Here is a 15816-nt window from a genome sequence, read left to right as displayed (position 1 = left end):
TTATGATTTTCCACAATTTTAGATGGTTTAAAAGAAGTTTCACATTTAGTGTTAATTGCAAGATATTTAAATTTCTAGAATGTTTTTAGTGTGAGGACTTTTGTATGTCAGAAACATTTACTGATTAATTGGATTGTGCTTTGAATACTTTTTTCATTGAAAAGGGGTTTGAAATGGAATATTAGATTCAAAAACCAAGCACACAAAAACTTAAATTCAAAATACCCACAAATTGTTTTTCATGAAAAACATTAAAATGTTTGGAAGAGTAAGCCAATAAAACTAAAAATAAAATGGTGTCTTTGCTTTTAAATGCTGCTGCTTGAAGGAAAGTGAGTGATTAGAGAAGGATAAGGGGGTTTGTAGGGATCCTGAGAGACTTCTCATAGTTTCCAGGTTGGCGTGGGCAGATGACTTTATTCTTTTATGAAGTACAATTTTATTGTAATGCTTAATCCTAATCACTTTCATGAAATTCACATATACATACCTTGTTGATGTTATTTATGATTATGAACCATGATTATGATTTGTATTTAGATTTATTTTTGGCTTATAAATAAAAGAAGAAAAAAGAAATAGGAACATATTCCTGAGTCAGTGAGTAAAAGGTGAAAAGAAAAGGAGAGTGAGTAGTTAAACTGTATGAGAAAAAGATTTCTTGAGGTATCACTAACAAGTCAGGAATGGTGTATAGCTGAAATTACTTTAAGAATTAAGAATTCTTGGGAGTATCTGGCTGGTTCAGTCAGTACAGCATGCGACTCCATTTCTGGGTTGTGAGTTCAGGCCCCACGTTGTGGGTACAGTTTACTTAAAAAAAAAAAAAAGGAGAAGGAGAAGGGGAGAAGGAGAAGAATTCTTATTATATATAAATGTGATGTTGTTGATGGGGGAAAAAACTGTTCTCAAATAGCACTATAAGTCCGTAATAGCTTGGAAGCAACATACAGCTATTTAAGCACATAAATACCTCAGTGTAGGTATTTATAATTTGTTTTGGTATATTCTTACCAGATGTGTCTCATTGACATAAGGAACAAATGAGACTGCAATTCAAATAAAACGACATATGTAAAAAATGATTTTGCTTGTTGTAATTCTATTAATTCTATTTAATTCTATTAAATTATATAAATTCGTATGTTTTAGAGAAAAGATACAACATTGTATAAATGTGTAATATTATGATCAAATTTAAAGCATGGCTTCTCTGAAAGACAGATTGTCTATTTTTCCAGACTATGTATATTATGTTGCTGAATATATATATATTGGCATGAACTAACTTCCAAAGATATTTTCCTATAAAATTTTGTTTTGCTGCTTCATGTGAAATACTGTTTTGTTGCTCGGAATAGAAATTTATGTTTTATTTAATATGGTTTATATTTTACTTAAATTAGAAGTTTGGTGTAGTGTTAGCCTAATTTGGTTAGACTTCAAAAAATATTTCTTATGGCATGATATTACCTACATACTCTTAAATGTTTTCCTTTGATCTTTACTTCTGAATCTTCACTTTATTATCTTTATCCCTTTCCAACTAAACTTGAAGGAGATATCTGTACTTGGCTCCCTCTTCACAATTGCTTTTTAACTCCCATTGAACATTCACCCCTATTGTTTTATTTTCCTAAATCTATCCTCACTAAGGTTCAAAATAATTTTTTGTTTTCTGCATGTGGTGCTCTTGACTGCCCTTTATTTTCTTTGGTTTATAGGATATCCTTTTATGAATGTTTGTATGTATGCTTGCTTGTTTTACTTATCTGACCTTTCACAATCTTCTTTCCTATCTCTCTGCCTTTTTAGAAATAATTTCTTAAATTTTAAGTGCCTTTCAATTTTCTAGGGATACTTTTTAAGACTTCTTGAGTACTCCAGTAGCTTTAAACTCTTACCTATATTTGTATGGCTTCTAAAATTCTATCACTAGCCGAGACCTCTTTCCTTAGAACCAGATTTATGTTTTCAACTACTTGTGGTCATCTCTATTTAGAATCCAGAATTCATCTGGGAGTTTTCCATTTTTTTCTCTCTCCATCATCTTTGCCTAGTCCTTCTGCATACTATCTTAAATTTGTTTCTTCTTCATTCCTCTTTTGTTACTTCTTTGTAGGCTCTCATGCTGTCATCCATACTTGTTCTGCCAATAGAAATATACTACAAGCCACTCTGTAAAATTTTTAGTAGCCACTTTAATTTAAAAGAGTAGAAAGATAACAGGTAAAAAATAATTTTACGAATATATTTTATTTAACATATCTAATGTAGTATGAGTACATATAGTATTTTCAAAGGATTATTACTGAGAGATTTTACCTATTTTTGTTGTTGTTCTATGTCTTTGAAATCCAGTGTATATTTTACACTTAAGGTACAATTTCAATTCAAACAAGCCACATTTCAGGGCTCAGTAGCCACGTGTGGCTAACAACTGTTGTCTCAGACAGTATAGATCTACACAATTATAAGAACTTTCTTCTGGTTTCCTGGCCTTTATTGTCTCTCCTTAACTGGTTCATTCTCCGCATCACTGGCAAAGCTTATCCTAAAAATCAAGTTTGATCATCTTATTCACTTGCTTTAATAACTCCATTTATTTCCTGGTTCCCATGGAATTGTTTTCTTATTTGAGGGTCTTTACAGTGTGGTCCTAATATATGACATCAGCTTTATATCCTGCTGATATTTTCTTCCCTGTCTGTATTGGCTTCTCACTGTTCTTCCATTCAGAATATTTTTTCCTTCGATAAATTCCTACTCGTTAAGACCAACTCATAAATTACCTACTCATTTAAGTCTTCTCTGTTATCCTCAAATAGAGTTAATTTCTTAGTCCTACATGTATAAACAGATCTGCGCTCATGAGCACTTTATCTGTTTACATGCCTCTCACTATTTTGTTTCCCCAGAGCTTAGCACACTTACTACTAGCCTTATGGTTTAGCATGCTTGTGAATGAATAAGCATGTGTGTTTGGGCTACCTTTTCATTCAGACAATTTTGTTTCTTTAATTTTTTTATCCTTTCAAAGGAGAATTGGTATGTGATCATTTGTGATACTGGATTATCAACTCTAAACACATGATTTTGCTTTTCTTCTAGGTTCAAGTAAAAAGACAGTTGAGAGAAACAAAAGACAAGAAAAATGAAAGCTCTTTTAAGAAACCGCTCTTCTATCGTGAAAATTCTAAAAGCTGTATGAGGTTAGTGATGAACTGTAGAAGTGGAGTCCAAATGTGTAGAACCAGAAGATAGCTAATAAGAAAAGTGCTGGGGCGCCTGGGTGGCTCAGTTGGTTGAGCGTCCCACTCTTGATTTTGGCTCATGATCCCAGGATCATGGGATTGAGCCCCTCGTCGGGCTCCATGCTGAGTATGGAGCCTCCTTGAGATCTCTCTCTCTCCCTCTCCCTCTGTCCCTCTCCCCCACTTGCACTTTCTCTCTCTCTAAAAAAAATAAATAAAATTAAGAAAAAAAGTGCTTTTTTTTTTTTTAAACAATGTGGAGTTTAAATGTATTTAATTACTTCTTTTAAAGCACACACTTGGTAATTTTAAAAAAGACTGGTTGAAATCTTGAGAGTAGAATTTGAATTGTATCTTTGATGAATTGTTTTGTTTTAGTTTTTTTCTGTAATCTGTTCAGATATTTTTGTGAAATAAAAATGTTATAGCAGTGTAAATTAAAGCTTACTCATTTTTTGTATATGACAAACCAGGAATGAATAAGCACTGTTGCACTGACCGCATATTTTGAGTAGCACTGCTCTAGTATTTATGGACAAAAAGTAGGAAGTAACTAATAATATAGCACATATTCTTCATGAGACAGTTACAATTGAAGCTGCTTATTATCTTTTTGATTTTACTTCTTTGTATTGTAGCAAGTGTAGCAGGCACTTGGTACCTACCATAACAACCATTTGTGTTTTAAAAAATGTTTTAACATGTTTGGATTTATTTCTTCAAGTACTGTTTTTAAAACATAATTGCCTAGAAATATAGTGCTTATTAGTACTTGAGTTTAATAGGTATTTAACATTTTTTGAAGTAAATTGAGTTAATAGTTTACTGGAAATTTATTATTAATACTTAAATTGTTCTAATACATTTAAAATTTAAGCCCATTTTGATCTGACATATATTCAGAGCTGTCCAAAATTGTATTCTTAAGAAATATATATTGTAAAATACATAACTAAATCTGATTCATTAGTACATTTAATCAGAATATTAATTTCTTAACAGAGTATATTTATTTAGTTACTAAAGCAGTTGACAGTAATTCTTAAGGTTTATTAAATCATGCCACAATTTATAATCCTGCAACTCTTCAGCTCTTTTTGGAAGTTATGGACTTCTTTGAGAATCTAAAGAAGGCTATAGACACCTTCTACCAGAAAAACATGTCATAAAACCTACGTTTGTATATGATTTTAAGGGATTTATGGGACACCCATTCCAAGAGCCCAACCATAAATCCAAGTTAGTAACTGCATTACAGAAATTTTATTAAGATTTTCTTTTAACTGTATGAGTCAGTTTTTGGGTTTTGCATTTATTTTTAAATAGAAGATAGTAGCACACTTTCCTCAGGCACACTGAAGAACTTCTGCAGCTTCATTCTTGATACATTATCACTAGCTATGACTGTCACGGACATGCATTTTTGTGCTTTCTCTGAATTACCCTACCTGAGAGTATAGTGGTCATCACTGTACATCCTGTAACAGAGTCATATCGTGGGTCTAACACAGCTGAGGTAGCCCGTATGTTTGACTGCTTTTTCTCAGAGATTTGTGGTAGTGGATGGTATACAGAAATAATAATTTGCTTTTATCCACCAAGTCATCCCCTTCATGATTCCTCCCAAGGTGGAAAGTCTATCAACTGTTGAATATAGTACATTCATTTTGGACTCTGGATGTTTTTAGCATCTCATTCAGTCTTATATTTCCTGCATGTAACCTAGTCTTTACAGCACTTAGATATCCATTCATTGTTGCCTCTCCCTTCTGAAGCAGTAAAAAACCCTGACACCCCCCCCACCCCCCTTCCCGATACTTTCTAACAGTTCCAGGGGAAGAGATTGTGATGGTTTTTTGTTTCTTGGTAATGAACCTCCATTGTAAGTCATAGGAGTGGGAGTGGCCACTAGTCATGCTTTCTTTGCTAGAATTTAAAACCTCGTGCATAATTTCATTTTGGTTGACGGTGAATTGTAAATAAATGAGCGGAGTGACAATTTTCTTTTAGTTATTTCACCTCTTTATTGATGTTTGCAGGAAAAAAGTTATAAAAGAAGATCTATTATGTGCAAAACTTTATGATTTGAAGATGACACACAGTAAGTGACTTTTTTTTTTATTTTATTTGTATTTCCTACCTTTTTTTGTTTCTTACTTTAATACTTGTGTTAAAGTTCTTACTTTTGGTTTGGAAAATAGTCATCCCTAGAACCCACTGAGCTCTGTACATTGTGTCAGTCCTATGTAAACTGTTTTCTTCCTGGAGTGGTTTTTGCTGTTCTCTGTCCCAACCCTTTTTATGCTCTGCTTGGAGGGAGGGAAGAGATTGTGATTGAGTACATGTGTGTACGCATGTGTATGTGTGTTTGTGTTAGAAAAGGAAGAGAAGAGTGTCTTCTAATTAGTTGGTGGTTAGCAGCGTGCACATGGTCTTACCCCAGTCATTAGTGCAGAAGTCCTTAGGGGAGATGAGATAAAATACCTTGCCGGCCAGAAACTGTAAGTAGCAGCCTTACAGTTGCTGGGAGGTCTGTGACAGTGAGTAGTTCAGTTTCCAGAAGTTGTGGTTTGGCCTCTAGCTACACTTCTAATTTGAAACTTTGTTTGGAAACAAAGCACCTCTTACATATTTATCTACAGGAGCAGTTAAATGTTACTGTCTTTTGTTCTTGTGTAGTACATGGTTCTCTCATACAGGAAAGCTTTGCAATGGGGCCTGAGAAAAATGGTATGGTAGTGCTTTGTGACTCTTCCTCAGTACTGAGGCTGTTCAGAAGAACAACTTACTGAGCTGTTTGTAAACAAGTGGTGAGCATTTATTTTGCAGGTTAGAGTACAGTGAATTTTTATTTATAGATAGAAGTAATGAATTCATTGTTCTTAAATGATAATCAACTCATTTTTTATACATTTATGAAGTTTGGATGTTGTTACTTTTTCTGGTTGGAATTAACATGACCTCTCAGGTTTATAGATCCTCACATTTCCTGCCTCTGAATTTACTATTAACATGAATTGCACTACAAGGACTTCCATGGTCAGATAGCATTTTTCTTTTGTTAAAAACCTTAGATATCAAAACTTTGTTTTTCTGTCATTGCTATATATTAGCATCCTTTTTTATGGATAGTCTTTGCTCAGTAACTCTAGGAACTGATATAAAATGTACTGCTGAGGAAGATTAAATGATGTTATAGATTTTCTCGCTATAATGCATGCTTTCACTATAGTAATCTTAATTTTAAGACTATTGTAATTTCCTGTAGCATATATCTTCTGCCTGGACTTATTTTTTAGGGAGAAGACTCTTTCTGCCAGAAGATCTAACACTGTCCAAGGCCTCTAACCTAGTGCTGTGCCTACTTAAGATGCCTGAATTATTTGTTTGATTTAGGATAGTCAGAAATCTTCATTGTAGTTTATGAGTAGGTACTACAGAAGTACTGATGCACAGTTAATTATGAGGAAATGTTTTACAGGACTAAGAGATTAAGTTAATGTGAAGGTAGAGTTAATGGCAAGTTATACAAATTAAATACGTCTTTGTTTACCCAGTTACACTGAACAGGAGCCATTGTGTCTTAAGGGTACTTTAAATTTCTTTTATAAAAAAACTTGAGAAAACCCTGTCCCTTTACCTGGGACTGCTTAATTTTAGAAGCAGGAATGTGAATTTATGCCTGAAGTTATTTATCTTTATCTTATATACTACTCAAACTAATGGATAGAGCATAAGAGGCTATGAAATTTTTTTATCTGGATTATAAATTATTAGTATAACATTATTAGTATAACATTAGTAAAAGTCTAGCAGGCCTCGTAGAGAATTTTATTGGAAGTTGGGCCTCTTGGGTTTTGTACTGGCTTTTCCATTAAATCATCTGTGACTCTAGGAAAATTATGTAAACTGTTTAATTTAGTTTCTTCATTTAAGGAAGATAGTGTTGCCTCACTGAAGATACTGAGGAAGGTCAGCTAACCTACCTTTTGGCAGATTTGTTAAGGAAATGTCACTTTTCATTCTTTACTAATGCTAGATAACTGAGTTGTCATATTTTTTTAATTTTGAACTCTTTCATCTACTTTGTTCTTAGAATGAACATTAATCTTTGGTTTGGGCTAATATTTTATAATTGATGTAGTTTATAAAAAGTATACCCTTTTCAGGCATTTCTTAATGGAGTACTCCTTTAAGTATATGCTAAATCCATTTAATTATTGCTTTATTAACTTTGGAATCAATTAATCAAATTGTAATTGGGTCCCTGCCAAGTACTGGGCTCTAAGCTAAGAACCTTTTTTATACTAGTTTCTATCGTAGAAAAAGATGTTTTCATGAAACATCTTTTGGGATTAGTATTTCATGAAACATGTTTTAGGATATGCTGAATTCAAACAAGACAAGCTTCCAACTAAGCATACCAGATTGATAAGCATAGCACCTGTTTAATTCTCTAATCCTTCCCAAAACCCTACCAAATTGAGAACAAAGGAATGAAAAATTTAAAGCCACAAGACAAAGAACTGGAGAGAAGAGACAGCAGATAAAAGATGTTCACAAGTCTTAAAAGTGATTGTGTGAGGTGAATGGTAAATTGTCTTAGCAGATGGGGCTCCTAGCTGGCCTAGTTAGTAGAGCATGCAACTCTTGAGTTGTGAGTTCAAGCCCCACGTTGTGCGTGGAGTTCACTTAAAAAAAAATTGTCTTAGCAGAAAGCTGAAACCTAAACTTTTCATGGGGAGAGTGGAGTTCAGAAGAAATCAGTTCACATACCACAGATCCTTAGACTGTCTTGAATCTGAAGGTCTCCATTATCTTTGAAGGCAGAGATAAGGGTGGTGCCAAAAAACAGAATTGGTAAAAATGTTTTAAAGGACTTTATCCTGCAGATTCTTGGTTGAACAGGGTAGGGGGAGGAGTCTACACCCAGGCAAAGACTGGAGGCTTACTCTCTAGAAGGAATGATTAAACCAGATTAAACTCTGGCACAAATGAGGATAGAGGAAATAACCCTAAAGAGAGGGAAATTAAGGCAAATGTTAAGGCCTCTAGTTCTCTACCCATGGTCTTTTCCCAAAGCACTAGCAGTCTTGTGTATTTCCAAAGTGGGAGATAGGAGACATCTTCTGGGTTATTGTCTTGCCTAAGAGAAAAGACCTGAGATATTGATATTTGGGAGTCTATAAATGAAAAAGCCAGATCTTTGCTTGATCATCCTACAGTGAAACCCATTAGTTGAAAGGCTCTGACCACCGATCCTCACCATTTTCAATCAGTATTTTAGTGTCCCACAAATTAAGGATCACCAGGTATTTGAGGGAAACCTCCAATATAACAGAGGTCAAAACAGAGATAAATAAAAGGAACCTGATAAAACAAACCAAGTGCTGGGAAATAGGGAACAACTTAAAAATTAATATGCTCAGAGATAAAAGAAGGGATACTTCCTCATTGAAACAGGAAAGACTAAAGAAAGAAAACTTTTGGAAATGAAAAATATAGTAGAAATTTTAAAAATTCAGGGATAGATGATAAGCTGAGAAATCTCAGAAAGTGGGATGAAAAGTTAACCAGACAACATATTAGTCTGTGAAGTTCAGTACTGAATAATAAAATTTCAAAAAGGAAAAAGTCCAAAAGGCAGAAAGTTATCAAGAAAAGTTACTACAAAGAAAACTTCTCAGAATAGTAGGGTGTGAGTATCCAGATAAAGACTTAACCTAACACCTGGTAAATTAGGAAAGAACTGACATGTTTCATAAAATTCCAGAACACTGCAGATCACAATTTCCTAAGAGGTTCTGGAGAGAGAACAGACCATGTATAAAAGAATGTTATCAACAACGGATGGAGCACTAGAGCAATGCCTTGAAAATTTGGGGGAAAATAATTACTAACCAAGGACATTCTAAACCTTGTTAAACTGTCAGTCAAGTGTTAGGGTAGAATAAATACATTCTCAAACATGTAAGAGCTCAAAAATTGATTCTCATACACCCTTTCTCAGAGTTCTACTGGAGGGTGTGCATGCTCCACTAAATGAGAAAATAAATGAACAACGTGAGATTCAGAAAATGAGTTCCGACCCAGCACAAAGATAAAGGGATTATTAGAATGATAGAAGATAGTTGAGAATGATCTGTTAAACAACTTGTAGAGAGTTACCAGTTCAGACTGGAGCAGGAAAAAGGAATAGTATTTCCAAGAGAGTGGGAAACAGACTAGGTGGATGCATTAATGTGTTTGTATTAAGAGGAAATGTATACTTGTAGAATTAGTTAAATCAATGATAGGTGGTATAGAGAAAATATTAACCTTAGGAAAAGCAAGATGTTGTAAAAGAAAAATAATAATTAAGTTCGTGGTTCAGCTGTGAATAATGTTTATATAGTTACAATAATGTAGTACTGCTTATATCAAATTTGATATATTAAAAGGAACAGTAGGTGGAAGCACCTAAGGACGTGGGTAGGGAAGTGGTAGAAGAATAAAGCCTTTATCTGCTATGGTAAAAAAAAAAAAAAAAAAAAAAAATTAGAAAATACCTGAAACCAAAAAAATCAAGGTAGAGTAGTATAAGCATGTTATTTAGAAATAAAGAGGCAAATATTAGAAAAAACGCTGAAGGGATTTGATGAGTGCTTTTAGGGAATGGGACTTTCTCTTTAAGCCTAGAAGTGCTGTTTGACTTCTTAAAGTATATACATGTATTACTTTATTGATAAAAAATGAAAAGGGGTGCTTGGGGGGTGAAATGAAAAGGGGTGTCTGGGTGACTCGGTTGAGCGTCCACCTTCGGCTCAGGTCATGATCTTGTGGCCTGTGAGTTCGAGCCCCGTGTCGGGCTCTATGCTGACAGCTCAGAGCCTGGAGCTTGCTTCGAATTCTGTCTCTCTCTCGCTCTGTCTCTCTGCCCCTCCCCTGCTTGTGTGCGCTCGCTCGCTTGCTCTCTCTCAAAAATAAATAAAGAAATGAAAAGGCCTATCATTGCTGTCCAAAGGTAGATTAGTAGGGTGGATTTGTGAAATGGTCTCTAGGAGACCACAATTTAGATAAATCCACCAGTATTGAATGTTTTTGAGATTGTTATTGGAGTTGCTCAGTAATTACCTGAAAATTACCCAGAAGTAGGTGAAATACCATTTGGACTAGATACTCATATTTAACATTGGCCAGAAAACAAACAGTTCTTCCTGTAGAGAGCATTCTAATGGCTTCCTGAGATAGGTTTGCAAGTGAAGGAATGCTATGTAAACGCAGTATACTCAGTAAGTAGTAAATGAATGAAACCTGAATGAAAACAAAACCTTACCTACCCATTAGGGTGTAAAAGACCCTGTATAGCTACAACACAGCAAAACTATGTGTAGCTGAAGGAAATAGTTACTTCTAAGAATGTGGCTGGGTACCTATCACACTTTTTTTATTGCTGGCTTCTTTATGCAATTAAAAAAATCATTATCATCTTTTAAATATGCATTGAAGAATAAGAAAATAAGCTCCTGGAACTCAGCCAGCACCCCTCTTTCCCCATTGTTGAAATTACATTTGTTAGAACACTTCTGGGTGGGAAATGTGTGAAGGATGCAAAAATAGCAGGAAACCAAACAGCTGTTGTGTAGTAACTTAAAAGGAAATTAGTATGCTATTAAGTAGAAAGTAGCCTATTACCAACTGGACTGACAGAAAACACCCCAAATACACATGAGCAGGAAACAGGCCTCCTCACTAGAATGATTTATTTTTAACAAAGGCACTAGGCTCTTTGTGAGGCAAGCAAGGCAGAAGACTGAAAAGATCTATTGTCATTTTCACTGTATACTTTTTCTGGAGTTCTGAGGTGAGAGCAATGACCATAGTACCAGTAGCAGTTTATTGCAGACAACAAGTGTATTGATAGGTAGAGATGACTACTAATATAGGCTTCATGAAGAACAACTAGGAGCAGTAATCTATAAAGATGTTAACACAATTTTTGTGGTTAGCAGAAATTGTCCTTTATTTTTCTTAGTGTGGAAATTTGTATCCATTGAAATAAATTTGCAGATGTGACAGGTAAAACCAGAAATACCCAAATCATAAGCAGTGTAGCCATAAACATTGCTATAACAGAGGGCTATTTTATCAACACTTCTGCACTTCTTAATTTTAATTATAAAGTTTGAGGAAGAAGGAGGGTACTTGATGTTGGTGCCAGGAGCTAAATCATAATTTATGGTTGACAAGGGCTGATGATCCCAGTTCTCTGGTCAGCTCCTACTTGAGGTCAGTTAACTGCCTGATTTTTAGGTTATAGCTGGAAAGAACATATTAAGTGTGTTACTGATATGAAATAATTTGACATCTTGTGTGTGTATGTGTATTTTTTTTTTTTTTTGTAACAAGACGGTTTAAGTTTGCATAGGCTGCCAGAAAATGTTGACTAGAATTTTCATACTGATGCTCTGAGCATGCTCCACACCAGTTGTATTGTGTTGTGGCTCTTTCTTTTTACCTGCAGCTTAACAAGATAAAATTAGCATTTGGAAAAATTATATAAATGCAAATACTATTATTTTAAATTTAACTTTTCTACATATTTTAATTTTCTCTTGTCAGTATGCCAGTATATGCCACTATCAGTACTGGTTTACAACCTTTTGAAATAAAAATTAAGACAAGGTAACGGAGTCTTTTTATGTCTTTGTACAGGAAACCCTACACACAGTGAAATGGAAGGAAAGAAAAATGCAACAATAAAGATAAATAAGGTTTGTAAAAATAGGGGCACCTAGTGGCTCAGTCTATTTAAGCATCTGACTTCAGCTCAGGTCATGATCTCATGGTTCATGGGTTCCAGCCCTACGTCAGCACAGAGCCTGCTTGGGATTCTCTGCCTCTCTCTCTCTCTCTCTCTCTCTCTCTCAAAAATAAAATAAACATTAAAAAAAAAATCAATAAGTTTTGTTCAAAGAAAAATCTTTTTCTTATATAATAACACCTTATGGTTGTTTAATCCATAACTCTGTAACTCAGGTGTATCAAAATGTTTAAATTATAACTATTACCGATTATGGAGGTTTTTTGTTTGCTGTTTCACTAACTTCTTTTTACTTTTCTAGCCCCGAAGATCAAATCAGTGTACAAGTCAGTGCTTCAGAAATTTTTTCTCCAATATGTTTTCTTCTAGTAATCACATTGGAGAATCTTCTTTTACCTGTAGAACTTACTGGTTAGTATTTATTACTTTTAATGGATGCTTTTATACTTGATGTTTAATTATTATAATTAACTTTCAGTAAAAATTTAAGTTTTGGCTCAATAAACATAAAGGCTCACCTTGTATTTTGTTTTTGTTTCTTCTGGAAAATAAATTAGTTCAGGGAAGGAGATCACCTATTATTTTGTGACCCTCTGTATTATGTGATGACTGCCTATGGTCTAGTGGGTTTTGTTTTCATTAATAATAAATTGTTCTACACAGGCTTTTTATTTGATAGATAAGTAAAGCTACTTGCTAAATTTAATCAAGAAGAACCCTTTTAGAGTAGATCCAGTCGTCTTTGAATCTGTAGTGACTGGAATATGGATAATAAGTAGATGTTTGTGGAATCTGAAGATTAAGTTGGGGTTTTAAAATCACTTAGCTTTGGTTAAATGAAGAAGACAGGTTTAAGATTGTAGGATTTAATGTTAGAGCTTGCCTCAAGGTACCAAAGAAAACAGTAACATCTGAGTAGCCTTTTAAAAAGCTGAACTATATCCATTTTGATTACAGTAACTATACCTTCCTCTATTTTTTCCTTTTGTCTTACACTTAGTTTCTGTTGGGAAATTGTTGCAGATACAGTTTCTACTGGGATTGCTTGCTACAGCTTTGGTTCATGGTGGGTTCATGGTTCATAGAAAATAGTGTTGCTTTTTTCTCTCAGTAACATGGATATTATTCTAAATTGACTTTTTAAAAATATCCTGTCACCTAAGATATAAATTCATCCATTATTTTTATGAATCAAATCAATATGATTTTGATTTGTAATGTAAAAAATTTACAGGAATGAATTCATTTTGAAGGTGTTTAGAAAAAGGTACTTCTTTTAAATGTGGTTTATAATGTTAGGTACAAAAATTTTTCCTATTCATGATATAACCCACTTGTTATGCTGAACTTAAATTTTTGGAGTTCTGATGAAGGTCTAAAATTTATCTTTCAGTACAGAATTTATAGAGGTCAATGAAATGAATACATTGATTAGGCAGAAGAGACAGGAATTGGAATTGTCATGGTTTCCTGATACATCACCTGGGATTGGAAGGTAAAAAAAAAAAATTGTTTACCAAAGTGTTTGCATGTTAACATGAACACAGGATACCATTAAAATACTTAAGCACAGAGGTATCTTAATCAATAGTTGTGTTTCTAAGAAAGTTTTGTGCAAATTAAACGTGGTGTTTCAAATACCTAAAGAAGATTGCTATTTAAAGAACTCCTTAAAAAGTACCCCTATTTATCTGTTTAATAAGTATTAAGTAAGATATTTGAATCATTTAAAAGAGAGAGCACCAAAATAAGATTCATTATTAGTAATAGTATTCAGATCTGTCATCCTTCTGTTTCCCCCATTCCAATCTTATCTTTGTGCTGTTAGCTGATGCACTGCTTTTGTCATGACCTTTACATCTCTAAAAGAGTCTTCTCAATAACTATTTGATCAAGTCTTTATACTTTGCCCTGGCATTCATGACTTTCTATAATACAGACCTTTCTTAGTTTAAGTCCTGAAGCTACTGTCACATTGCTAGGTGTATTATATATATACTTCAAGTTCCCATGTAAAGATTAAGGTCCTTGCCTGAGTTTTATATTTATTCCTGTAACGTTATAACTTTACCTTATATAAACAGTACAGTTCTGCATAGAACGATGGTGGAGCATCAATAGAAGTAAAAATAGGAAGTCCAGATACATATAAAATCTCAGAGTTATATATATTTTTGTGTGTGTACAAGTTGCACAGTGTTTTTGAAGCTTTTCTCCACCTAGTCCATAATCTCACCTTATACTGGATAAAGTAGTTTTTTGTTAGGAGACCTGAACTGAACAAATAAGAATCAGAAAAAAGCTGAGAGTGGATTGGATTTGGATGCAGAAACTTAGGTCCATAGGAACACTAGGAGCTTAGGTTGAGAAACTTTACAATATAATAAAGCAATAGAAATCAGTTCTTTTCTAAAAAAAATTATTTATTTTGATGTTTTTACTTTTTGATACATGCTATAAAACAAATCTAACAAAAATATGATAACCATGTCTGTATGATATGCTTCAAATTCAAGTGATACTGTTCTGTTTCTAAGTTTTGTTATTTATTCATGGACTGATTTCTCTTTAACCTTGCTAATTTCTTTAAAACCTTGATTTGATTAACTTGGCTAAATTATCTCTTTGGTTGTCCAGAAAGGGAAGGGGGGCGGTGCAAGGGGCATGAAGGCACTTTCTGGTTGGTGGAAATGTTGTTTCTTGGTTTGGGGTGGTGGTGGTGCTTACACAGATATATATATATTAGTCACGGGTCATCAAACTGTATACTTAAAATCTGTGCATTTTATTTATTTATACATTTTATTATCCAAGTTGATTTTTTTTAGAATGGAGAAGAATAAAAGCTAAAAATTTTTTTGACAAAATATTACATTCAATTACTTAAAAATAAAAACATGTATTATATATGAAGTTACCGTTCAACCCTCTTGCCATTAATTTATCAGAAAAACTTGCTTTTAAAAGGTTTTTCTTTGTAGCCAGTTGGCAGCCATCTTTGAACAATGAGTAACCTTGAATTTACATTTTTACTTATTTTGGCAAAAAATAATTTAAGTACACTGTATTTTAAAGTTGCTAACCTCATTTGGAAAAATTAATAATTTTAAATAGTTGGTGTAATTTTTTTAAAACATTTAAACAAAAATGTCTTTGTTTTGTTTTGAATTTTCAGAATTGGTTTTAGACCCTGGAATATTGAAACACAAGTGCTTCCTCTCATCTCTTCTGTGTTGCCAAGAACTATTTTTCCAACAAGTACCATATCTTTAGAAAATTTTGGTAAAGTTTGTGAAATGTTTCTCTAGTTTTTAAAAAATTATTAGCTTTTTTCGATATCCTAAAAAGTGTTAATGACTTAGAAAAGCTATAAAAATAAAATGTAGATAGTAAGTTCTATGGATTTCTGTAAATATTTGGACAGGCATTGACTTTTAAATTGTTCCAGTTAGAAACTTTTTTTTTTTTTTTTTTTTTTTTTTTTTTTTTTTTAAGAAATTACATCTTCAATACTTTGAGGAACTGGTTAGAAGTCTCCTTTCTGTTTAGGGCTTCAGTGTCCAAAATGTAGATCTTTTTTTTTTTTTTTTTTTTTTTAACGTTTATTTTTGAGACAGAGAGAGACAGAGCATGAACGGGGGAGGGGCAGAGAGAGAGGGAGACACAGAATCGGAAGCAGGCTCCAGGCTCTGAGCCATCAGCCCAGAGCCCGACGCGGGGCTCGAACTCACAGACCGTGAGATCGTGACCTGAGCTGAA

The 15816-nt window shown here is 33.7% G+C and overlaps 1 protein-coding gene across 4 annotated transcripts in view; it reads left to right on the top strand.

Moving 5' to 3' along the window:
* SCAF11 (SR-related CTD associated factor 11) overlaps positions 1-15816 on the top strand; it is a 67810-nt gene that overhangs the window by 40916 nt on the left and 11078 nt on the right. For 3 of the 4 annotated variants that reach the window (XM_042946310.1, XM_042946308.1, XM_042946309.1), the window contains 7 exons: positions 3112-3212; positions 5294-5355; positions 11949-12007; positions 12359-12468; positions 13058-13123; positions 13451-13552; positions 15233-15339. In XM_042946310.1, the coding sequence (XP_042802244.1) occupies positions 3112-3212; positions 5294-5355; positions 11949-12007; positions 12359-12468; positions 13058-13123; positions 13451-13552; positions 15233-15339 (607 nt within the window). The remainder of the gene's footprint in view (positions 1-3111; positions 3213-5293; positions 5356-11948; positions 12008-12358; positions 12469-13057; positions 13124-13450; positions 13553-15232; positions 15340-15816) is intronic. The other variant, XM_042946311.1, reaches the window with a different exon arrangement.

Source organism: Panthera leo, chromosome B4 (genome assembly GCF_018350215.1).
Source record: "Panthera leo isolate Ple1 chromosome B4, P.leo_Ple1_pat1.1, whole genome shotgun sequence".
NCBI classification, from domain to species: Eukaryota; Metazoa; Chordata; class Mammalia; order Carnivora; family Felidae; genus Panthera; species Panthera leo.
Note: the sequence above shows the minus strand (reverse complement) of the source record. Positions and strands in the feature narration are given on the sequence as shown.